This window comes from Diaphorina citri, unplaced genomic scaffold, assembly GCF_000475195.1.
Source record: "Diaphorina citri unplaced genomic scaffold, Diaci psyllid genome assembly version 1.1 scaffold40, whole genome shotgun sequence".
Taxonomy (NCBI): domain Eukaryota; kingdom Metazoa; phylum Arthropoda; class Insecta; order Hemiptera; family Psyllidae; genus Diaphorina; species Diaphorina citri.
Window position 1 is genome coordinate 171,239 of NW_007377477.1, and position 25,052 is coordinate 196,290.

Consider the following 25,052-nt stretch of genomic DNA (forward strand, 5'->3'; position numbering starts at 1 on the left):
CATCAGATATAAAACAAAATACCACTCTATCAAAAATAAGTAAGCCACATATAAATCATATAATACCTAACTATTACATACAATGTAAAACCAAATAACGGGCCATAACCCCCCTATATTAACCCCCAAGCCATCGTTCAATGGTAAATCCAATCTGAATAATGTAATAGAAAGTAACTAGAGAAAACTATTGGATTAAACAAATCTACCCCTATCTACACAAAAACGAAAGAGGGGAAATATCATTCACAAGGGGCCCTTCAGGAGAAATTGCGATTTTTGAGTGGGGATGAATTTAACACAATTTTTGACATCGAAATGATTTTTTTTTTTTCCCAGCAAGACTTCAGACAGGATCTAAATCTGCCTGTGAATGACCTGAACGTGGTGCCTGTGTATTCCCTGTACGGATATTCAGGTCAGGGGATCCGGGTGGTAATCCCTGACGATGGCCTGGATCATCAGCATGAAGATTTGAAGGACAACTACGTAAGTTCCATACACAAAAAGCAAAAAGCCCACTCTGAGGTGTAGGGGCAACTGCCTCAAAGGGTGAGTTAAGCTTCTACGAATCAGCGTAAGTTCCACATATCTTGACGATTTGAGGTTCGAGTAGATAATAGAGAGTTTTTGAAACCAAAATTAGAGTCCCATTAGTTGAACTCTTGAGCGTTATTTGACGAAAACTCGTTTCTGCCCATGTGCAGAAACGCGTTTTGGTTACTTACGTCTTACATTTCAACTCTCCCAATTTCACATTTTACAGTGGAAGTCTCGAACAATGAGAGCGTAGTCGCGCCGCCTGAAACTGCAAACATAAGAAAATTGTACAAGGTTATTCGTCCCGGCGGGAATCAAACCCGCGACCTAGCGCTTACAAGGCAGACGCGCTACCAACCAAGCCAACTAGGCTGGCTCATTTCTGTCAACGAAACTCGATTTACGTTATTTCACCTGGTGGGAATGTTGCTTTATTCTTGCGTTCACATATTCTCCTAATAGTTAACGTCCGAAATGTTTGTAAAACATAGTGGACGATTTCACCAACCTTTCAGTTAAGACTCTAATTAAATCGATCATTAAGCATACCATACGTCTTAACATCTCTGAGGCTAGGTGGGGCGAACAGTCCTAGAAGTCGGGTTAAGCTTGTACGAATCTATAACATACGAATTTATTACTTAAGAGTTTTTATCATAGGCAAAAGGCAAATCGTATTTGTTAAAAAGATAGGGAGGAGAAACACTAATAATGAAGATTTAAAGAATCATGGTCTAAAAAAAACCCTCGCCAGCCTAGTTAGCTTGGGTATCGTATCGCGTCTGCCTTGTAAGCGCTAGGTCGCGGGTTCGACTCCCACCCGGGGCGAACTTTCGGCACAACGATAGAAAAGTCGAAATTTCGTTCCGCATTGCAGTTGCGTGTTTTCGTTTCAAGGGCGTGCTTACACAGTGGCAAGACGCATGCTGATTGCTGATGCTGTATTGAAGCTTCAAAGAGCTGAGCTTCTTAGCTTGGAGATGGTAGGCAGGAAAGATTATAAATTATAAAATATAAATGATAGAATCTGACAACACAGGTCCTTTCCTTTTCCTTGGTAAACATACCTACTTCTTCAACTCATTAGTTCAAGGTAGTGAAGACATCTCCACTACAAATTTGGTGGAGATGTCGGATTCACTCTACCTACTTGAATTTCTCGTTTGTATAAGCCAGCCTAGTTAACTTGGTTGATAGTGCGTCTGCCTTATAAGCGCTAGGTCGCAGGTTTGATTCCCGCCCGGGGCGAGGAATCAAACCTGTCCTCCACAGAAAAGTTTCGTTCCCGAAACGACTGGATTTCTTATTCATCATGTTGCCTCAGTGTAACAGCGCCTTTCGTTGGGATGACGTGTTTTCGCCGTTCTTTTTCAGGTGTCACATTCTCCCCAGTATATGTAGAGTGCAGACTGTAGAGTGCTGTGTAGACCCTAATACATGCTTACGTTCAGAATGAGTGGCAAACTGACAAATTAATGTTTACGAGGTTTATTTTACTCCTGTCGTAGAAAATACGTGTAATATCAGCGTAAAATCCCCATGTATCAACTCGTAAAATCCCCCATGTAAGCGTAAAATCCTTATGTACGGACGCAAACAGAACAGAGCTACTGGTGAAGGGTTATTTTTCTCCTGTTATAGAAAAAACGTTTATCAAAGAATCGCAGTGCTGCGAAATCCCGCAAAAAGAGTTGGCAAGCAAGATCTTTCTGGGATAAAATACTGGTGAAGGGTTATTTTTCTCCTGTTATAGAAAAAACGTTTATCAGCGTAAAATCCCCATGTACCTACATATCTATCTACTCGTAAAATCCTGGTTTAAGAGTAAAATCCTTATGTACGGACGCAAATAGAACGGAGTTACTTGTGGAGATGTAATAATTACTCCCAGGTTGTAAAATAGGAAATATGTTCGTTTCTTAGCCATGGAGGCGGAGGCAGCGTTTCTAAACGGAGGCAAAGTCGATGTTGGAACGGCTTTGGTGAAGTGCTCCCGTCTGGCGAACGGGAGGACGCGGGTTCGAATATATGTCAGCATCATCTGCATCATTATCATCATCATCATCTCCTATAGGCTTCGCCTTGTGATAGCCAAATTCTTCTGTGCCTTGCCATGGACTTCATTGTAGAAGAGGATGTTACATTCTTGATGGAAATTAATTAATAAATGATGTTCTTGAAGTAAGATGTCCTCGGTGTTCCTCGTGTCCCCTATTCTTCCTTCAAAAGTGGTTTTCATGAATTCATTGTGTGTCATAAGATGTTCATAAAACCGACGATTTTATAATCTTGATGAAACAAACTGATCAGTTTTCTACGAATGGGTGGAAGTTGAACGTTAAACACTGTTGGCCGTGGAAGTTGACTGGATGGGTGACGGACTGGGCCCTCCAGCTTCTATTGAAGAATAAAAATCAATAAAGATCTCTCTATGATTGAAATCCCAACGAAAAATAACCTATTAATTTTAATTTATAAGAAAGAGGTACTTAAGTACCTTGTATATTTAGCAAATAATAAAATATAATACAATAGAATACAATGTGGTAGGGTGTCAGCCTAGTTGGCTTGGTTGGTAGCGCGTCTGCCTTATAAGCGCTAAGGCGCGGGTTTGATTCCCGCCTGGGGCGGATTTTATCCTGAACGGGAAATGTTCGTTCTCGGAACGGCTGGCTTTTTCCTATATCCTGTCTTCCTTCCCTCTTCGATTTCGGGACGATAAGACCTTGGGCAGTTACTAATGGTTCAACATTAGTGACTTCGTTCTTTCAACATTATAATGACATAAATAAACACTTTACCTTAATTTTTAATGCCCTAAAATGTCCTTTTCCCTTTAGATAAAATTGTACCTATTATAATGTCTTTTTCCTTTGGAAACAACGACATTTTTTCCTTTCGGGGTAAAACGACATTTCCCCCCTCCTTTTGGAGAAAAAAAATGACGCTGCTCTCTCTATTGGGAAATATTGGAAATTGAAAGGAAATTTTCGAAAATAGGTACCTATCCATATTACCCTTCCTTCTCCGTTCCCGGACATTTTGAAAAAGAGAGGGACTTCCAATAAGTGCAGCCGTTCCCCTGAAATATTTCATGCCTGTTGATTGTGCGTAGATGTGTACGATTCTGAAAATTGGGAGTTGGGAGGTAGGAGGAAGATAGAAGGAGGGAAGGAAAAATATAAATGGATGTATTGAAAGGATGATATTGGGGTTTGACCAGCCCACATTGGAAATCGACTGAATTCGACTGATATAGGTTGTGATCAATTCCCTCCCTTTTCTCTCCCTTCTCTCTCTCTCTCTCCTTCCTTTCTGATATGAAAATAATTATTAGATACCTAGGTATTAATAATTAATTAAATTTTATTTTTATTGATAAGAAGCAATCAAAAATGAAGGGAAAACGTATTGATACCCCCGATTAGGTTATTGGAATTCACCAATAAAATCAATAAGGTATAGGTTATAGGTAACCCTGATCGGTAGTAGTAGGAACTTAGCACCGTTTCCAATACAAAGTTCTCTGAGATACCTAGGTTTTAATAATTAATTAAATTTTATTTTTATTGATAAGAAGCAATCAAAGATGAAGGGAAAACGTATTGATACCCCCGATTAGGTTATTGGAATCCACCAATAAAATCAATAAGGTATAGGTTATAGGTAACCCTGATCGGTAGTAGTAGGAACTTAGCACCGTTTCCAATACAAAGTTCTCTTAAAAACGGTATATTTTTTCTAGTTTTATTTTTTTCGGCGTTCCCCGTTCACGAAATTTGTGAACTTCAGCAGAACTTGCTGACTGGGAATTTCAAGTTTTCCAAAGATTTGCTGAACTGTAGTAGGAATCTACGCGAGACAGACAGTCCGAGGAAAACTTTTCTGGAGCTTTTGGTGGAGGCAGAGGGAAAACGGGGATGAAAATTCCGGGGATGTATAGTTTCCACCAACAGATCACTGAAGTTAAGCAACGTTGCGCGTGGTAGGCACCTATCTGGACGGGTGACATCTGAGCTAACACGTAGTACACGTACGTGCTTCTAAGCTTTTCCCGGCCCCACTCAGGCTGGGTGATGTAATTTCCCAGTGAAATGGCAAGGCAGAAAAGTCCGACATGACCTTAGCAGTTAAAAATAGCCTACATCAGATATAAAACAAAATACCACTCTATCAAAAATAAGTAAGCCACATATAAATCATATAATACCTAACTATTACATACAATGTAAAACCAAATAACGGGCCATAACCCCCCTATATTAACCCCCAAGTCATCGTTCAATGGTAAATCCAATCTTAATAATGTAATAGAAAGTAACTAGAGAAAACTATTGGATTAAACAAATCTACCCCTATCTATACAAAAACGAAAGAGGGGAAATATCATTCACAAGGGGCCCTTCAGGAGAAATTGCGATTTTTGAGTGGGGATGAATTTAACACAATTTAGAACTTTGAAAGAGCAGGAGCTTATATCGCAGTGGTAGTGAAAGAAAATCAAAGGGGGATGATTTTCACGAAAAACATAGGGAAATAGGGACTCAAAAAAGGGGTGCTCTTTTTCCTATACTTTTCATTTTCACCCCTCATAGCTCATAGATATCAATATATCTCCTTGTTTTATTAGGGGGGATCATTGTTTTCCTAATACAGGGTGTTACTCCTCTCTGGCCCAGTGGTCAAGAGCACTGACTCTCAACCCGAAGGTGGTGGGTTCGAATACCGACCAGGGCGGAAATTTTCTAACCAAATTTTTCCGTTCTTGGATACCTCGTCATGGTAAAAGAACGTGCTCTGAAGCAATACAAAAGCGTTGTCAATAGGGCATCAAACAGGTAGAGGGAAGTGACGATAGATTTAAGCGACCACTTCAAACCGCAAAAGAACTGAGAGAAAAAACCTCTAGATGCTCTATGGCTATGGTCTTAGCTTCACTTTGCTTTGAGCCTTAGAGCCCGTTCCTACTTGTCGTTCGAAAAAAAAAAATCGTATACTGTTCAGTGGGAATAGTCTCATTTGAATTACATTGTCTACAAAGACATTTTTGTGTCGTTCGGGGGAAAAATCGTACATCGTATGTAGTGGGAACACTCTCATTTAAATTACATACATTGCCTACAGGACAGTCGGGAAAAAATCGGTGAAACTGACGACAAGGAGGAACGGGCTCTTAATAAAGACGAGCTCTGCCTCTTACACAAGGCGTACTTTTGAGTTACCCTGTAATTCCAATATCTACGGATGGTAATGATTTAACATTTTTACTTTTTTTAAAGAGGTTTGATAGAGGGAACTGTAACAACGGAGGTAGGATATGATAAAGTCAGCCGATCCGAAAACGAACTTTCTCTGTTTAGGATAATGTTCGGCCCGGGCGAAAATCGAATTGACGACCTATCGCTTACAAGGCAGGAGCTCTACCAAGCTATAACTAGACTAGCTCAGGCTCAAATGGCTCAATGTATAACAGAAGGTCTTTAATAGTGACGAGGTTTTAACTCCTGGTCGTCGACAAGCCATCCGCTTCCGCACATCAACCTTACCCAGCCTTAGTTGAGGTCGGGAAAAGACAGCAACACGCGATTGTCCTGATGATGGTCACCCATTCGGATACCAACCACGCGTAACGATGCTTAACTTCAGTTACTTTAATGGTCCATTGAGATCTGATGCATTAAACGTGCTATCGCCTCGCCGCGTCGTTGCACTGCGCTGGCCGATGGAGTGAAACCGCATAGAGAATAAGTTGGTAATTTGGAGAAAGAACGGAAAGTGGTAGCTCCGTAAACTCCGGTATACGAATAGAGATAAAGTGGAAGTAAATGAGTTACATGCACACATTCAAAATACTTCCCTCGACAGAAATTGATGCGCTCAAATACTTTTCCTCTCTCAAGACCCCTCTTCTACATAGATTCCTAATGCTAAAACTACACATTCCGAAGTTCCCGAAAAGGCCAACAGCGAGGGAAAGACCAACGGATGCTGACAGTGAGCAAATAGTTTCTAATGGTTTGGAAATTGACCAATTTTTCTCAATAGAGCTCAATATGGACAGAACCGAGGATGTTTTCGAAAATTTTGAACCAATGGAACAAGAAATTGACGAAAATAATCCGAATCAAAATAGTCAAGAAAGCTCTCGTGAAAGTGCTAATGAGGGTAAAAACAAAGCAAGTAGTGTCAAAAATACTATCTATGATCCTCTTAAAACCGACCAAAAAGTATACGACTCCGACGAAACAGAAAATACCATTGTGAGAAGAGCTCTAAACGAAGGCGTAGTATTAGATGATGAAGATGAACGTATTAACAGAAGATCCAATTCGAATCTAGAAGAACCATCTCCCAATTTTGGTGGAGACGCAAACGCTCTACTTTCTTTGAGCGATAGAGAGATTTACCAATTACGGATGAACAGTGAAATAGAGTTAAATGTTCGATTTTTAAACAAGACAGAACACTCTCCTTGATGAATTAAACGAGAACAAAAAATAAAGCTACGAACTAGGAAATTGCAAACTACAGCCAAGCCTTCGGCATCAAACGAGGAAAGACAAAAAACAAGCGCAAGCGGTGAGGGTGAGCGCAATCGCCATTAAAAATCCGCCATTTTCCCTGGGTTTGTTTACAAGATTGCAGTGTTGCCATATTGTAAAAGCCCGGCAAAATTTCCCTTTTCCCCCTATCCCAATCAAACTGCATTTTTCAATCAGCTGATTTTAAGAAAGATAAACAAATCTTGATCATGAAATATGAAAAAATAAACAAATGGAAGGGGATGAAAATTAGACTCCTTGGAGGTCAAAATTCCAAAAATTTGAATTAAATTAGTCATTTTCTCATTATTTCTGAGGAAAATTGTTCCCCAGAGAACAGTTTTCTTCAGTAAGTCGTCTACTCTTTCTTAGTGGTGCCTTTCAAAGAATACAACCATGTCCTCTTCAACAACATACAAGCAAGATCTTCCTCCCGATGGTGGCTACAAGAAATTGGATTTTTCCAGAGTTCCTGCTCGGAAAATATGGAACTGTAAGTCTCCTGCTTATTAGGAACAAATTGATAGAGTATGCGCCAGTAGTGTAGTTGTCACTGAACTCATAACCTCTGGGACTGGGGTTCAAATCCTAGTAGTGACATAAAATAACCAAGTTGTAAGGAAACCGGTACTTGTGCAGAAGTCACATCCGTGGAACATTGCTACCAAAGGAACTGGCACAAACGAGCAGTGACCAGTGTTATTATAGGGTTAGGTTAAATGCAAGAAGGAGTTTTCACAATTAGTACCAAGTTGTAAGGAAACCAGTACTTGTGCAGAAGTCACATCCGTGGAATATTGCTACCAAAGGAACTGGCACAAACGAGCAGTGACCAGTGTTATTATAGGGTTAGGTTAAATGCAAGAAGGAGTTTTCACAATTAGAGCAGTGATTAGTGTTATTATAGGGTTAGGTTGAAAACAAAAAGGAACTTTTCTTTTCCACAGACGTGACTTCTGCATAATTACCAGAAAACCATTTAACATATTTTTCTAAGTTAATAGACACCTAATACTTGGTACTTGTGTTAATATATTTTCTTTTCTTCTTTTTCAGGGTATACCATTATTCCCACATACGTTGTATCAACAGCTGTTGGTATTTATCTCTGGCGATTAAATAGGGAACAAGTCAGAAGGGAGAGAGCAGAAAACAACAGTGCCACCGTTGCTTTGATGCCATTGCTCATTGCAGAGAAAGATAGAAAGTAAGAATTTCATTTAACATAACAAATAAATAAATATTACTTGACTTGTTATCCTATGTTTATCTCCATTAAATTTTGAAAAATTAATACCGAAAAAGTATATTTTCGGTCAAAAATTTTCTATCTCAAAATACTCCTCATGTAATAAGGGATTAATTAAGCAACAATGACTTTGGTTGATATCTGGATGAGTGACTGTCCAATTTTTACTAAATTTTTACAGTTGCGTCCTTGGAACCTACCGGTATATCATACTAAATTTCATTGCTTTACGACAAACCGTTCTTGAGATATTTTGTATACCACCTTTTTCTCATAAAAAAAGGTTAGTTAAGTAACTATGACTTTGGTTGATATCTAGATGATTGACTGACCGATTTTTACCAAATTGTTACAGTCGCGTCCTTGGACCCTACCGGGATAGCATACCAAATTTCATTGCTCTTGGACAAACCGTTCTTGAGATATTTTGTCTACCACCTTTTCCCATTTAAACCTGTAGTACATACGTACGTCCATACATACGTACAGACCATGGGCTGAAAATCACTTTTTTGACATCAGGGGATCCCAAAACGGATATTTCCAACCATTGATTTTGAACATTTGGACCGATAAAAATCACTTTTTTGACATCAGGGGATCCCAAAACGGATATTTCCAACCATTTCCCGATTTTGAAAATTTGGACCGATTGCAATAGGTACTTTCATTACTAGTATAGCTTGCTATACTGTAGTTATTTATTTATTTTAGTTACTGTAGTAATAGAAAGCAAAAAACTATATGCTATGAGAACTGACTAGATTTTGCACTAATTGATGAAAACTTCTTTTTTTTCTCTCTTCCTCAGTCTTCTGAAGACCATGCGCAAGATTCGCGATGAAGAGACTGAGCTAATGAAGAACACAGAAGGCTGGGAGGCAGGTACTCTGTACGGAGAGAAAGTGTACAAGACAAGCCCGGAGGATGAATTTGTCATGCCCTCTTTCAACGAGTATTATGCTCACAACAAGAATGAGGAGTTTACCAAGAGATTCCAATTCTTTTTCCGTTTCTAAGTCACAATTGTTTCAGAACTATAGGGACATAATATATTTTTGTTGTAGCCAAGGTTTAAATAGATGTTGATAAAATGATGCTCATGGAATTCCATACCTGAGGAGTTTACCAAGAGATTCCAATTCTTTTTCCGTTTCTAAGTCACAATTATTTCAGAACTATAGGGACATAATATATTTTTGTTGTAGCCAAGGTTTAAATAGATGTTGATAAAATGATGCTCATGGAATTCCATACCTTAGCTGGGATTGATCCCACGTCCTTCAGATTACCAGGCAAGTGTCTTGACCATTACTGATGAAAATTAATAAAATTCAATACTAGAGAATAACTTATTGTAGAGTGATTGTGTAATGAAATCAAGTTATTGTACGAGTATGCATCTATTCCAAAGTCATACGACTTGAGAAGGTATAACAACTTGAACCACAAGATTGAGGTTTCTTTAGAGCAGGGACTTTGAACCTTCAATGTGGGCAGATACCTCACGAGAGTCGGGCTTTACTTGAAAGCCCACAGAGGCAGGGCGTACTAAACGTGCTTGCGGGCCGCTAGAAATACTTGCTTTAGAGAACTTTACATAGATGCCAGAGCTATCTCAAAAATTATTTTCGTGTTTCAAGTTGTTTGACTTTATGGTAGGTACCCAAAAGAAATATCAATAAATTTATATAATAATTGTTTCTACCTATGAATAAATGAAAAAAAAAAATACTGTTCTTACCTTCTGTTTTTTTTTTTTTTTTTTTTTTTTTTCTAAAATTTGTTTTGCTTGGGAAAACATGTCAAAGATTGAGCCAATTGCACCATCTCTCTAGGGGATTTCCATTTAAGAGCGGGACCGTGAACGAGAGTAGCTTGATCGTTGCACTGGAGAGTAGGTTGGAGATCCACGACCCCGACCACCTCCACCACCACTTCGGCTGGGATAACTGCGTGATCTTGAACGGGACCGACTACGACCATCATCAGAATCAGGGGCAGAACCACTGTAGTCTTCTTTGACACGAATGTAAGCCACCTCACCCTGGAACAAGTGAAAATTTTTCATATTATATGTGTCATATCAATATCCTAACAAACTATTGAGCTTTTTTTCTTTTTTTTTAATTAATGATGATTGTCACAGTGATAAAAATACAAACCTCATGTGAGCGGAATCTGGAATCATCTAGTTTCTTGTATGCATATTTCATGTCATATGTGTCATATCAATATCCTAACAAACTATTGAGCATTTTTTTAAATTAATGATGATTGTCACAGTGATAAATATACAAACCTCATGTGAGCGGAATCTGGAATCATCTAGTTTCTTGTATGCATATTTCATGTCATCATGTCGGAGGAATTCCACAACACCAGTTCCGTCCTTGTAAACATCAGCAAAGCAAACATCTCCAGCCTCTCTCATGTGATCCTTCAAATCTTGCCAACTTCCTGATGGTGGCAAACCTGTAAAGATAAAATTAGATTAATGCTCTGCCTCTGATATTGATTAGAAAAAAAAACTTATCAGCAAAATTTCAATGTAGAGAAGTCATGCACTCATTTAGTCAAAAACTTTGAGCCATGAAATAAATAAGACCTTGTTTAGACTGCAGGGCCTTTCATTCTCTTTCTAGCAGGATAAACAAGGTATATTTTATTCTTATTTTTAATAGAACCATATGTTCCCTTGCTTCACTCCCACTCTTACCAGTAACAAGAACTCTGTATTGTGATCGTCTTGCCGGAGGTCCTCTTCCTTTGCCTCGGTCTTTCTGGCAGGATAAACAAGGTATATTTTATTCTTATTTTTATTAGAACCACATCTTCCCTTGCTTCACTCCCACTCTTACCAGTAACAAGAACTCTGTATTGTGATCGTCTTGCCGGAGGTCCTCTTCCTTTGCCTCGGTCTCCACTAAATCCACCACCATAGCTCTTACGGAAACCTCCCTGTGATGGACCTCCACCTCTTGGAAACTCTACACGCAGTCTGTAGCCGTCATAGTCATATCCATCTCTGGCATGAACAGCGTCTTCAGCATCTCTGTGAATAGAAACACAAAGGTATGAGAAATGGTAAATGAGAAGCCACCTACCTACACAAAGAGTCTGTCAGTTGAAATGGACCTGGATGTGTAGGGGCTGTAGGAAAAGGTGGTAATTATGCAGAAGTCACACATCTGTGGATACCGCGTTGCTAATTCAGCGTCGCGGCTCCCTCCGCGTCGAGACCAAGGCTCCCTGCTTCCTCTCCTAAAAGGGAGCAAAAGTTATGCTCCCTGGTGTTACAAGTGACGCCATGATGATCTCAACATTCGCAACACATTGTGAAGTTTCATTTCTTAGCTGTTTCATTGCTTGAGTTATCCCAGCGTAAACACAATCAGAACGATTAGGAGAATGACAATGTAAGTCCTACTCGTATTTAAGTATAAAAATTGTAGGTACTTAGTTCAGGTCTTTTCTTTTATCATTAGGTCAAAGTTTCTATCAAACATAGGTACTTATACGAGACCTGCAGAACAATTAGGAGAATGAAAATGTAAGTCCTACTCGTATTTAGGTATAAAAATTGTAGGTACTTAGTTCAGGTCTTTTCTTTTATCATTAGGTCAAAGTTTCTATCAAACATAGGTACTTATACGAGACCTTGTTCAGACTACTCGAGTAGGTACCTACCTAAAGGGAATTTTCAGACCTACCTAAAGGAAATTTTCAGACCTATTCGGGCAGTACAAGAAAACAAGGTACGAGTAAGTACCTACCTTCGCACCAGTCTTAAGTACCTACCTACTACCTAGGTACATAGGTACCTATTCTTGATTATTTTTGAGTAATTTAGACTGAAAAACTGATTAGGTCACATTACCCACGAATCAGGAGGAAAAGGAAGGGATTGTCACCAATTAAGGTTTTTAAGAGAGGTGACGCTAATTTTCTTTTTACAGTTTTTACCTTTGACGCTTTTTCTCTCTTTATAATCGAATTTTTCAATTAACATCGGAAGCTAACCTTTTTTTCGGAGAGCTCAGTTTTTTTATCAAAAATAGACCTTTACCTGAATTGCAACAATGTAGGTAAGGATTTCCTGCAATCTGATTGGTTCCTTCATTTTGGGTTGATGACTCATTGCTGTCACATTGATCTGGATGAACTATACCTTGTAGGTATGAGTAACTGATTCACGGATTTATGCAGTATACAGATACCTGCCTATTGAGTATCAACCTAGACAGGTAGATAGATATTAGGTACATACCTACTTTTTTACCCAAGAAACTTTGGTCCATTAAATGACTGAGGTCCAAGCCAGGTCGGTAGGGTGGGTTCTGACCTTATGACCTTGCTTGACTTCGTTAAATAAAATCAGATATATAATTTGTACACTTCTAGTAAAAGTACTTCTATAGAGGAAGGTAGGTCACTCAAATCAACATTTTTTCCAGGCTTCCTATAAAGTCAGCTCAGGCCCAGGCAGACCCGCCCCCAAATTCGACTTGAGAGTCGTATGCAAAATATACCTATAAGCATCTACTTACATAAAAAAAATATTGTGGACCTATAGACCTACATGGCTTTACATAGATGCCAGAGCTATCTCAAAAATTATTTTCGTGTTTCAAGTTGTTTGACTTTATGGTAAGTAGGTACCTACCCAATAGGAATATCAATAAATTTATATAATAATAGTTTCTACCTATGAATAAATGAAAAAAAAAAAAAAAATGTTACTGTTCTTACCTTCTGTTTTTTTTTTTTTTTTTTTTTTTTTTTTTTTGGGGTGCTCTTTTTCCTACTTTTCATTTTCACCCCTCATAGATATCAATATATCTCCTTCTTCTATAGGGGGGATCATTGTTTTCCTAATATAGGGTGTTACTCCTCTCTGGCCCAGTGGTCAAGAGCACTGACTCTCGACCCGAAGGTGGTGGGTTCGAATACCGACCAGGGCGGAAATTTTCTAACCAAATTTTTCCGTTCTTGGATACCTCGTCATGGTAAAAGAACGTGCTCTGAAGTAATACAAAAGCGTTGTCAATAGGGCATCAAACAGGTAGAGGGAAGTGACGATAGATTTAAGCGACTACTTCAAACCGCAAAAGAACTGAGAGAAAAAACCTCTAGATGCTCTATGGTCTTAGCTTCACTTTGCTTTGAGCCTTAGAGCCCGTTCCTACTTGTCGTTCGAAAAAAAAAAATCGTATACTGTTCAGTGGGAATGCTGGTCTCATTTGAATTACATTGTCTACAAAGACATTTTTGTGTCGTTCGGGGAAAAATCGTACATCGTATGTAGTGGGAACACTCTCGTTTAATTACATTGCCTACAGGACAGTCGGGAAAAAATCGGTGAAACTGGCGACAAGGAGGAACGGGCTCTTAATAAAGACGAGCTCTGCCTCTTACACAAGGCGTACTTTTGAGTTACCCTGTAATTCCAATATCTAAGAAATAAAGTGGAAGTAAATGAGTTACCTGTACACGTTCAAAAGACTTCCCTCAACGGAAATTGATGCGCTCAAATACTTTTCCTCTCTCAAGACCCCTCTTCTACATAGATTCCTAATGCTAAAACTACACATTCCGAAGTTCCACACATTCCTTTCACATTTTTTACTGCACCAGGTGGATTTGCACCAATCAGATTCTCGCATTTCCCGTTCGCATTCTTCCCCTCTTGGAAATATGCAAACCAGTAGATGGAAGGAATTGTGGGACATTTACACAGGTGTTAAAGGAGCTTTCTTTATCAGCCGCGTAATGATTTTTAATAGGAAGTAGCGCTAGTCTAAAGCTTCCGTAAATCCTCTCAACTGTTAACCTCGAAAATGTTGGTGTTCCATGGTTCGTAACATACGTATTCATGGTTCGTAGGTAAAAGATGTGTACCTACGAGAGTCAAACCAGTAGATGGAAGGAACTGTGGGACATTCACACAGGTGTTAAAGGAGCTTCCTTTATCAGCCGCGTAATGATTTTTAATAGGAGGTAGCGCTAGTCTAAAGCTTCCGTAAATCCTCCCAACTGTTAACCTCGAAAATGTTGGTGTTCCATGGTTCGTAACATACGTATTCATGGTTCGTAGGTAAAAGATGTGTACCTACGAGAGAGAATAAGTCCCATTTTGCTCATTTTGTTTTCTCTTCGTTCAAAGAATCGCAGTGCTGCGAAAATCCCGCAAAAAGAGTTGGCAAGCAAGATCTTTCTGGGATAAAATTTGGTCAGAATGCGTAGAACTCGGAATTTGTAGAATTTCGACTGGGAGATTAGGAGGTCAAAGGAGATGTGTCACATTCTCCCCAGTGTAGAGTGCAGACTGTAGACTGCTGTAGACTGTAGACCCTAATACATACTTACGTTCAGAATGAGTGGCAAACTGACAAATGTTTACGAGATTACGAGGTCTATTTTACTCCTGATGTCGTAGAAAATACGTGTATCAGCGTAAAATCCCCATGTATCAACTCGTAAAATCCCCATGTAAGCGTAGAATCCTTATGTACGGACGCAAACAGAACGGAGCTACTGGTGAAGGGTTATTTTTCTCCTGTTATAGAAAAAACGTTTATCAGCGTAAAATCCCCATGTACCTACATATATCTACTCGTAAAATCCTGGTTTAAGAGTAAAATCCTATGATGGTATGGACGCAAATAGAACGGAGTTACTTGTGGAGATGTAATAATTACTCCCAGGTTGTAAAATAGGAAATATGTTCGTTTCTTAGCCATGGTTCATTACTTCAAAACCAGCTTAGTTGGCTTAGTTGGTAGTGCGTCTGCCTTGTAAGCGCTAGGGCGCGGCTTCGATTCCCGCCTGGGGCGGATTTTATCCTGAACTGGAAATGTTCGTTCTCGGAACGGCTGGCTTTTTCCTATCCTGTCTTCCTTCCCTCTTCGATTTCGGGACGATAAGACCTTGGGCAGTTACAGTTCCCTCTATCAAACCTCTTAAAAAAAATAGAATTGACTTCGTTCTTTCAACATTATAATGACATAAATAAACACTTTACCTTAATTTTTAATGCCCTAAAATGTCCTTTTCCCTTTAGATAAAATTGTACCTATTATAATGTCCATTTCCTTTGGAAACAACGACATTTTTTCCTTCCGGGGTAAAACGACATTTCCCCCCTCCTTTTGGAGAAAAAAAAATGACGCTGCTCTCTCTATTGGGAAATATTGGAAATTGAAAGGAAATTTTCGAAAATAGGTATCCTCCATTCCTCCTCCGTTCCCGGACATTTTGAAAAAAGAGAGGGATTTCCAATAAGTGCCGTTCCCCTGAAATATTTCATGCCTGTTGATTGTGCGTAGATGTGTACGATTCTGAAAATTGGGAGTTGGGAGGTAGGAGGAAGATGGAAATTTCGTTCCGCATTGCAGTTGCGTGTTTTCGTTTCAAGGGCGTGCTTACACAGAGGCAAGACGCATGCTGATTGCTGATGATGCTGTACTGAAGCTTCAAAGAGCTGAGCTTCTTAGCTTGGAGATGGTAGGCAGGAAAGATTATAAATTATAAATGATAGAAACTGACAACACAGGTCCTTTCCTTTTCCTTGGTAAACATACCTACTTCTTCAACTCATTAGTTCAAGGTAGTGAGGACATCTCCACTACAAATTTGGTGGAGATGTCGGATTCACTCTACCTACTTGAATTTCTCGTTTGTATAAGCCAGCCTAGTTAGCTTGGTTGGTAGTGCGTCTGGCTTATAAGCGCTAGGTCGCAGGTTTGATTCCCGCCCGGGGCGTACTTTGTCCTCCACAGAAGAGTTTCGTTGCCGAAACGACTGGATTTCTTATTCATCATGTTGCCTCAGTGTAACAGCGCCTTTCGTTGGGATGACGTGTTTTCGCCGTTCTTTTTCACTTGGAGCAATTTGTTTCTACCTCCACTTTCTCTGCTTTGTTATCGACGCTATCAAGTTTTCAGAATTGAGCGGCGGTTCTCGGGGCGGAGGCAGCGTTTCTAAACGGAGGCAAAGTCGATGTTGGAACGGCTTTGGTGAAGTGCTCCCGTCTGGCGAACGAGAGGACGCGGGTTCGAATATATGTCAGCATCATCTGCATCATTATCATCATCATCTCCTAAAGGCTTCGCCTTGTGATAGCCAATTTCTTCTGTGCCTTGCCATGGACTTCATTGTAGAAGAGGATGTTACATTCTTGATGGAAATGAATAAATGATGTTCTTGAAGTAAGATGTCCTCTCGGTCTTCCTCGTGTCCCCTATTCTTCCTTCAAAAGTGGTTTTCATGAATTCATTGTGTCTCATAAGGTGTTCATAAAACCGACGATTTTATAATCTTGATGAAACAAACTGATCAGTTTCCTACGAATGGGTGGAAGTTGAACGTTAAACACTGTTGGCCGTGGAGGTTGACTGGATGGGTGACGGACTGATGGGCCCTCCAGCAGCTTCTATTGAAGAATAAAAGTCAATAAAGATCTCTCTATGATTGAAATCCCAACGAAAAGGAACCTAATATCATAAAACACGGATCATGAAAATGGAAGTTGAACGTTCAACAGTGTTTAACGTTTATAGCAAAATTTACCTGGACGGTCGACCTTCTTAACACACTTGAGAAAGTTAACGGCACAACGCAGATTTTTCCACCGTTTCCACGTGGGAAAAGCCCCGTTTTCCAGTCTTGCTGGGGGTTTTTCAATGTCAACCGCGAGGTTTTACATGACTTTTCAAAGGACGCTTCGAGCAGGAGCCTAGACTTTCAGGAGGGTCACGCGCGTAGGAGGAAACTCGGAAAACTTTTTGTGAGCTTTCAAGGAATGTGGAGGATAGGGTGGAAGGACACTAGGAGGGTGGAAGGGGGTGAAACATTTTCCAGGAGGGAGGGGAAGATTTTTTTTCAAGAGGTTTGATAGAGGGAACTGTAACTGCTAAGGTCTTATCGTCCCGAAATCGAAGAGGAAAGGAAGACAGGATGGGAGAAAGCCAGCCGTTCCGAGAACGAACCTTCTCCGTTCAGAATAAAATCCGTCCCGGGAGGGAATCGAACCCGAGGCCTAGCGCTTACAAAGCAGAAGGGCTAAATAAATTCCAAGCTAACTAGGCTGCCTAAAAAATACACTTTACTTCAGCCTTCAGCAGTAGGTGACTGCTATCATTGTGGTCAAAGTCTCAAATTAAGTATTCCATGTCCCGAACCTCGGCTGGAATTGAACTCGCGCTTTCAAGAGGTTTGATAGGGGGAACTGTAACTGCTAAGGTCTTATCGTCCCGAAATCGAAGAGAAAAGGAAGACAGGATGGGAGAAAGCCAGCCGTACCGAGAACGAACCTTCTCCGTTCAGAATAAAATCCGTCCCGGGAGGGAATCGAACCCGAGACCTAGCGCTTACAAAGCAGAAGGGCTAAATAAATTCCAAGCTAACTAGGCTGCCTAAAAAATACACTTTACTTCAGCCGTCAGCAGTAGGTGACTGCTATCATTGTGGTCAAAGTCTCAAATTAAGTATTCCATGTCCCGAACCTCGGCTGGAATTGAACTCACGGTCTCTTGTTCACCATGCCAGCGTATAACCACCTACACCAACGAAGCAGGAAAGATAATAATGATAGAAACTGACCTTAGGTACCTTCCTTTATTCCTTGGTTAAACAAACCATTTCCCAAAAAATTGAATAAGGCACTATTCCTTCGTTTCGGAACTTTGGTAGTAAAGACATCTCCACTATTTGGTGGATGTGCTTGTTGCACCACTTGGATTTCTCATTTGTAAAATCACTGCACGATCTAATTTTCATAAGAATATGCAGTATCGAATCAAAATTTGGACCTCATTTTGTTCGGTCAATTACCTAATCAGGGATTCTATTAATGTTTCAGCTGATGGGGTTTAAGGATCACTACAGGATCGTTAATACAGATCATGCGGAGGTTAATGACACTCACAGCAATCATTTGACTCGGGATCTTCTCAGCAATCCCTTCCTTTCTTTCTTGGTTAAACAAACCATTTCCAAAAAATTAAATAAGGCACTTTTCCTTCAATAGTTCAATTCGGAACTTTGGTAGTAAAGACATCTCCACTATTTGATGGTGGATGTGCTTGTTGCACCACTTGGATTTCTCATTTGTAAAATCACTGCACGATCTAATTTTCATAAGAATATGCAGTATCGAATCAAAATTTGGACCTCATTTTGTTCGGTCAATTAATCAGGGATTCTATTAATGTTTCAGCTGATGGGGTTCAAGGATCACTACAGGATCGTTAAGACAGATCATGCGGAGGTTAATGACACTCACAGCAATCATTTGACTCGGGATCTTCTCAGCAATCAACAGGTAAAAGAAAACAGCCAACAATTTAACCACACTTACAAGGGGTTCGATTCCCGCCCGGGGCGAATTTTTATCCTGAACGGATAATGTTTGTTCTCGGAACGGCTGACTTTCTCCTATCCTGTCTTCCTTCTCTCTACGATTTCGGGGCGATAAGACCGTACAGTTATCAAATCTCTTAAAAAAGAAAGAAAGAAGAAGAAGAAAAAAAAAAAAACAAAACAAAACAAAACAAACAAACAAACGTTGAGGTTACTGGAACACAACCACAACGGACGGGACAACCAACCTGTTATCCCGAAATCGAAGAGACAAGGATGAGGACAGTTTAGGATAAAGTTCACCTCGCGAAGGAATTGAACCCGCGACCTAGCGCTTACAAGGTAGACGCTCTACCCTACAAACTAGGCTTGGCCTTCCTGTTCGAATTAGAGCAATGAAATTATTAGGGGATAAAAAAAACTCCATCTTTTAATTAGGTCGGTACCTAACTTATTAGAAGTAGGAGTATTTTTACTTAATTTATTTATTATTATTATTATTTTTTGCGACCTAGCGCTTACAAGGTAGACGCTCTCCCCTGCAAACTAGGCTTGGCCTTCCTGTTAGAATTAGAGCAATGAAATTAATAGGAGATAAAAAAAAACTCCATCTTTTAATTAGGTCGGTACTCGGTACCTAACTTATTAGAAGTACGAGTGCTTATTATTACTTATTTATTTATTTTTTACCTGAAGACGAAACATAGGTAGGTAATACTAATTACAAGGCAAACAATAAATAATAATGATAATAATAATCTTCTCTCACAATCAAAAAGAATTTATGAGGACACTCCCACCTGGCCATGCGCTAGAGAGCCACCCATATTTTATCACCTCATCCTAACAACAATACAACCTACCTTCCCACCGTAGTACGAGTTACCTAGGCTGTTAAAACGCACAGGTGAGAAACAAAGTTACCTCCTGTCGCGTCTGAATTCCTAGTCGAATGGAAGAATTTCTTACAACACCTGTACCTGGGAATTTTTACAATGTTGTCAACCGTGGAAGTTGTTATTCGTGGCGGGAAGATTTGAAATCGGATGGTAAATTATTGAACAACAATAAAACAAAATGAGGGGAAGAGTATTGATTGGGAGGGGTGAAGAGTTTGAAAGAGGGGAGAGGAGTTCGAAAGTTTGAGAATAAAAGGGGAAGTCACAGGGAATTTTTGTTCAGTGAGATTCTATTAGGGGACTAAAGTTTACCTCCCGTTTTTCGCATCCCAAGTTGTGGAAATGTTTTCGAACGGGAAGAGTTCGCTCCTTATTTCGAAAAAGGAATAGGGAAGTAAGCAAATAAGGAATGCGAATGTGGCGGGCGTCCTCCTTTTCCACAAGTTCGCCGGGAAAAATTAAGGAGGCCCGTCCCTTGATTGAAAAGGGAAAGCGGAGGTTGCCGTCCTAAAATCCTAAATTGAAAAGAGAATAAGGACAGAGTAGGAGAAAGCCAGCCGTTCCGAGAACAAAACTCATTTGTTCAGGATAAAGTTCGCTCTGCGTGGAAATTGATCCCGCCACCTGGGGCTTACAAAACAGACGCTCCAGCCTCTAAGTTAACTAGGCCAAGATCAATTTTTACCTAAAAATCTTTTATCTGTGAAGTACCTAAATACCTAAAAGTACTTACTTACTTAATTTACTTTACTTTCCGAGTCCAGCTCGTTCGTCAAGTCTTGTCCATCCAGAAAAGAGCGGTCTGGATGGCCGTGTTATTAGCATGCAAAAAATCTAGCTCCGTACAGGGTTTCTCCAACAGAGGACATACAGCTAAATGAGCAGAAAAAGTAGGTATACTTAATAATGCTGATATCACATGTCCTTTTCTCAACAGATCCTGTGGGCAGAGCAACAGGTCTCCAAACGACGCCAGAAAAGGTACGCCATCCCTTCAACTCCCGAAGAAGTTCCACTCCCTGCACAGGCAAACGTAGTTGTGGCCGAAGTAGCAAAACCTCTGGACGAACTCAAAGAAGAAATTGCCATCAAGGAAGAGATGGACAAGCTGAATCGAGAAAGAACAAGCGATATTCTCACGCGCAGAAAAGACGAAGCGATAGATAACTTGGCTGAGCTGATCTGGCAAAACAAGGAGGCGATTGGATCTGGGAAAGCTTTGAAGGAGTTTATTGAACAGCAAGCCAGGATGGTTGGTAAGTTGAAGAAATTTTCAGTTTCCTTATCCTATAGGAAGGAAAGTTAATCTAATTGTTGTCATGATGTGTGAGGGAAACCCTTTGAGGGATCATTTCACGAGAACTTTTTATTGTTCCTTTTTATTTAGGTATATTTTTTAAAATATTGTACCTCGGATTGCTATGGAACCGTTTCCGTATAACTCAAGGTAGGTATACTTTTTTACATCCATGGCCTATCTGGGAACGGAAAATTTCAGCCTAGACTGAGATTCGAACCCAGCACCTCCGGGTTGAAAATCAGTGTTCAACCATTCGGCGTACTTACCTAGAGGCTTTGTAATACTATAATTTGACCATTATTTCAGGTGGTATCAACGTGCAACAAATTGTACCGGAAATACTCGCCAAGATAAAGCACCTCGGATTTCCAGATCTTGATAATGATCCTGATATTCCGGATATAGGAGTGAAAGATCACACCTTCAAAATAGAACAAGACGGGGATCTTCGAAGGCGAAACATTGGCGAAACTGACGGAAAAGCTGAACATCATCTTGTGAGAAGAGACCTGGATGAAGACAAAAGAAATCAGCAAGAGAAAGAACAAGTAACAATTGATGATAGAAACCACAAAATAAATCAGCAAAACAAACAGTTGAAAAGGCCAACAGCGAGGGAAAGACCAACGGATGCTGACAGTGAGCAAATGGTTTCTAATGATTTGGAAATTGACCAATTTTTCTCAATAGAGCTCAATATGGACAGAACCGAAGATGTTTTCGAAAATATTGAACCAATGGAACAAGAAATTGACGAAAATAATCCGAATCAAAATAGTCAAGAAAGCTCTCGTGAAAGTGCTAGTGAGGGTAAAAACAAAGCAAGTAGTGTCAAAAATACTATCTATCATCCTCTTAAAACCGACCAAAAAGTATACGACTCCGACGAAACAGAAAATACCATTGTGAGAAGAGCTCTAAACGAAGGCGTAGTATTAGATGATGAAGATGAACGTATTAACAGAAGATCCAATTCGAATCTAGAAGAACCATCTCCCAATTTTGGTGGAGACGCAAACGCTCTACTTTTTTTGGGCGATTTGTCGGCTCCACAAGTTGATAGAACGACTAACGGTAATATGCCCCAGAATGACCATCTGCCCGTTGATGACAGTCAACGTGTCAACGATGGTCACAGTCTAGACCGAAGACACTTTGAGCGATTTGTCGGCTCCACAAGTTGATAGACCGACTAACGGTAATATGCCCCAGAATGACCATCTGCCCGTTGATGACAGTCAACGTGTCAACGATGGTCACAGTCTAGACCGAAGACATGTGAAAAGAGAACTCCTCCAAGTTGCGGAGATTGCTCAAAAGATAACCGAAACGTTGGAAATTGGCAGCGACAAAGAGTTTGGTAAAAGTCGATATGCAAAAATATTCAATGATGAGAAATGGGTGGATCAATGGTACTTGGTAAGTTAGAAAACCGCTCATTTTAGGATTTTTTTAATTTCTATTTCTATACATTTTACATATTTATTTCTCCGACGAAACAGAAGTGTTTCACGGTCACTACCGGTCTGTATTTCGTAGCAATGAAACAACTGATGCTACACTAGACTCATTTGGCCTATGTCGTAGCCTGCCATGCCCATCCCGTAGTACCTACCTATTAGGTACTACCTACCTAATATGTATGTCCCTCATCAGATGTTTTGGCGAGAAGATCTGGGGGCATTCAAGACCTCCCTGGTGAAATATAAGGCTCACATCAGTAAAAGAAAATATAGTGGTTGAGTGGAAGAGCTCCTCCAGGAAAACCCTGCCATAAAAAAAAAAAAAAAAAAATACAATACAAATACAATACATTAGGTACTACCTAATATGTATGTCCCTCATCAGATGTTTTGGCGAGAAGATCTGGAGGCATTCAAGACCTCCTTGGTGAAATATAAGGCTCACATCAGTAAAAGGAAATATAGTGGTTGAGTGGAAGAGCTCCTCCAGGAAAACCCTGCCATAAAAAAAGAAAAAAAAATACAATACAATACTTCTACAACTTGGTTGACATCGAAATGATTTTTTTTCCCCCAGCAAGACTTCAGACAGGATCTAAATCTGCCTGTGAATGACCTGAACGTGGTGCCTGTGTATGCCCTGTACGGATATTCAGGTCAGGGGATCCGGGTGGTAATCCCTGACGATGGCCTGGATCATCAGCATGAAGATTTGAAGGACAACTACGTAAGTTCCATACACAAAAAGCCCACTCTGAGGTGTAGGGACAATTGCCCCAAAGGGTGGGTAAGCTTCTACAAATCAGCGTAAGTTCCATATATCTTGACGATTTGAGGTTCGAGCAGATAATAGAGAGTTTTTGTAACCAAAATTAGAGTCCCATTAGTTGAACTCTTGAGCGTTATTTGACGAAAACTCGTTTCTGCCCATGTGCAGAAACGCGTTTTGGTTACTTACGTCTTACGTTTCAGTTATCGTCACGTAAGTTAGGGGTGCAAAAACTCTCCCAATTTCACATTTCACAGTGGAAATCTCGAACAATGAGAGCGTAGTCGCGCCGCCTGAAACTGCAAACATAAGAAAATTGTACAAGGTTATTCGTCCCAGCGGGAATCAAACCCACGACCTAGCACTTACAAGGCAGACGCGCTACCAACCAAGCCAACTAGGCTGGCTCATTTCTGTCAACCAAACTCGATTTACGTTATTTCACCTGGTGGGAATGTTGCTTTATTCTTGCGTTCACATATTCTCCTAATAGTTAACGTCCGAAATGTTTGTAAAACATAGTGGACGATTTCACCAACCTTTCAGTTAAGACTCTAATTAAATCGATCATTAAGCATACCATACGTCTTAACATCTCTGAGGCTAGGTGGGGCGAACAGTCCTAGAAGTCGGGTTAAGCTTGTACGAATCTATAACATACGAATTTATTACTTAAGAGTTTTTATCATAGGCAAAAGGCAAATCGTATTTGTTAAAAAGATAGGGAGGAGAAACACTAATAATGAAGATTTAAAGAATCATGGTCTAAAAAAAACTTATGAAATGAATAAAATAATGTTCGTTCTCGGAACGGCTGGCTTTCTCCTATCCTGTCTTCCTTCCTCTTCGATTTCGGGACGATAAGACCATAGCAGTTACAGTTCCCTCTGGTCAAACCTCTTAAAAAAAAAAATCATTCTATTCTATAGCCCGCGAAAGAAGAAGCTCACTTTCCCTTGACTTCCTAAGGCCCTAATCTGTCACAGCCGAAATGTGAGTGAAATGCATGGGAATTTCTCTCGGATCTCTCCGTCGGGGCTTTTTTTCCTCCGTGGGATTTGAAATCTCGAGGGGCGGTGCAACGTTTCAGCTAAATTCCCTTTGGGAAGGGAGCTCTCATTACCATGGGATTAAGCTATTGGACTTACCTTACGTTTTTACTTCCCTCATCCCATTCTCTCTTAGAATTTCGTTCTCGGCTGAAGTGATGGAATAAGTGAGTTTTAGTTTTGGCGTCTCCCGATTATGTAAATGTACTAGCTGAATTCCGTCGCTTCGCTCCGGAATCCCGCTAGTTCATCCCGAGGCATGGCCAAACTTGTGGAAAAGGCATGGCCGAACTTGTAGTTATCAAACTAAAAACATAAACGAAACTTAAATATTAGGCGAGCGAGGAAAAGTTTTCTCTCCCGCAGTCTCTGCACTCTGTGTATTTCTTATGGTGATTTTAGCGATCAAAAATTGATCATATCTCAGGATCGGTTTAGATTTTCGCAAAATCCTTTCTTATTGCACACCCAGACCATAAAAGGAATATTCCTACCAAATTTCAACTTTCTAGGTGTTGTGGTTCTAGAGATAGAGCGATCAGTGTGTGAAATGTGAAATGTGAATGAGTGAATGGATCTCGTTCTTATAACTTACTAGTTCATCCCGAGGCATGGCCAACCTTGTGGAAAAGGCATGGCCGAACTTGTAGTCATCAAACTAAAAACATAAACGAAACTCAAATATAAGCGAGCGAGGAAAAGTTTTCTCTCCCGCAGTCGCTGCTCTCTGTGAATTTCTTATGGTGATTTTAGCGAGCAAACATTGATCATATCTCAGGATCGGGTTAGATTTTCGGGCAAATCCTTTCTTATTGCACACCTAGACCATGAAAAGGATATCCCTAACCAACTGTTGTGGATATTTCCAGGGGGGACTTT

At 40.1% G+C, this 25,052-nt stretch overlaps 4 protein-coding genes across 4 annotated transcripts in view; 3 read left to right on the top strand and 1 right to left on the bottom strand.

Annotated features, from left to right (window-relative positions):
* Positions 1-17,875, bottom strand: part of LOC103513434 (serine/arginine-rich splicing factor 1A-like) — a 30,837-nt gene extending 12,962 nt beyond the window's left edge. The window contains exons 1-4 of the mRNA XM_026826396.1: positions 17,859-17,875; positions 11,193-11,386; positions 10,634-10,806; positions 10,136-10,378 (exon numbers count right to left, since the gene is read on the bottom strand). Coding sequence (XP_026682197.1) covers positions 10,181-10,378; positions 10,634-10,806; positions 11,193-11,386; positions 17,859-17,875 — 582 coding nt within the window. The 3' untranslated portion in view covers positions 10,136-10,180. The remainder of the gene's footprint in view (positions 1-10,135; positions 10,379-10,633; positions 10,807-11,192; positions 11,387-17,858) is intronic.
* LOC103513178 (NADH dehydrogenase [ubiquinone] 1 alpha subcomplex subunit 13) lies at positions 7,305-9,405 on the top strand. Its single transcript, XM_008477993.3, has 3 exons — positions 7,305-7,575; positions 8,139-8,289; positions 9,143-9,405. Exons 1-3 carry the CDS (start codon positions 7,479-7,481, stop codon positions 9,348-9,350), a joined length of 456 nt encoding a protein of 151 aa, XP_008476215.1. The 5' UTR covers positions 7,305-7,478; the 3' UTR covers positions 9,351-9,405.
* Positions 17,876-20,583: 2,708 nt separating the features above from the next.
* On the top strand, positions 20,584-22,076 carry LOC103513445. Its single transcript, XM_026826401.1, has 2 exons — positions 20,584-20,848; positions 21,199-22,076. Exons 1-2 carry the CDS (start codon positions 20,692-20,694, stop codon positions 22,074-22,076), a joined length of 1,035 nt encoding a protein of 344 aa, XP_026682202.1. The 5' UTR covers positions 20,584-20,691.
* Positions 22,077-22,094: 18 nt separating this feature from the next.
* LOC103513453 (neuroendocrine convertase 1-like) overlaps positions 22,095-25,052 on the top strand; it is a 35,435-nt gene continuing 32,477 nt past the window's right edge. Inside the window, exons 1-2 of the mRNA XM_008478287.3 lie at positions 22,095-22,311; positions 22,933-23,082. Of these exons, the coding sequence (XP_008476509.1) occupies positions 22,096-22,311; positions 22,933-23,082 (366 nt within the window). The 5' untranslated portion in view covers position 22,095. The remainder of the gene's footprint in view (positions 22,312-22,932; positions 23,083-25,052) is intronic.

What these genes read in the sequence shown, in the direction of transcription:
- LOC103513178 (XM_008477993.3), top strand. Translation starts at nt 7,479, where the DNA reads ATGTCCTCTTCAACAACATACAAGCAAGATCTTCCTCCCGATGGTGGC. An exon ending in TGCTCGGAAAATATGGAACT is followed by an intron (nt 7,576 to 8,138) that starts GTAAGTCTCCTG and finishes CTTCTTTTTCAG; the next exon opens with GGTATACCATTATTCCCACA. An exon ending in ATTGCAGAGAAAGATAGAAA is followed by an intron (nt 8,290 to 9,142) that starts GTAAGAATTTCA and finishes TCTCTTCCTCAG; the next exon opens with TCTTCTGAAGACCATGCGCA.
- LOC103513445 (XM_026826401.1), top strand. Translation starts at nt 20,692, where the DNA reads ATGGACAAGCTGAATCGAGAAAGAACAAGCGATATTCTCACGCGCAGA. An exon ending in ACAGCAAGCCAGGATGGTTG is followed by an intron (nt 20,849 to 21,198) that starts GTAAGTTGAAGA and finishes CCATTATTTCAG; the next exon opens with GTGGTATCAACGTGCAACAA.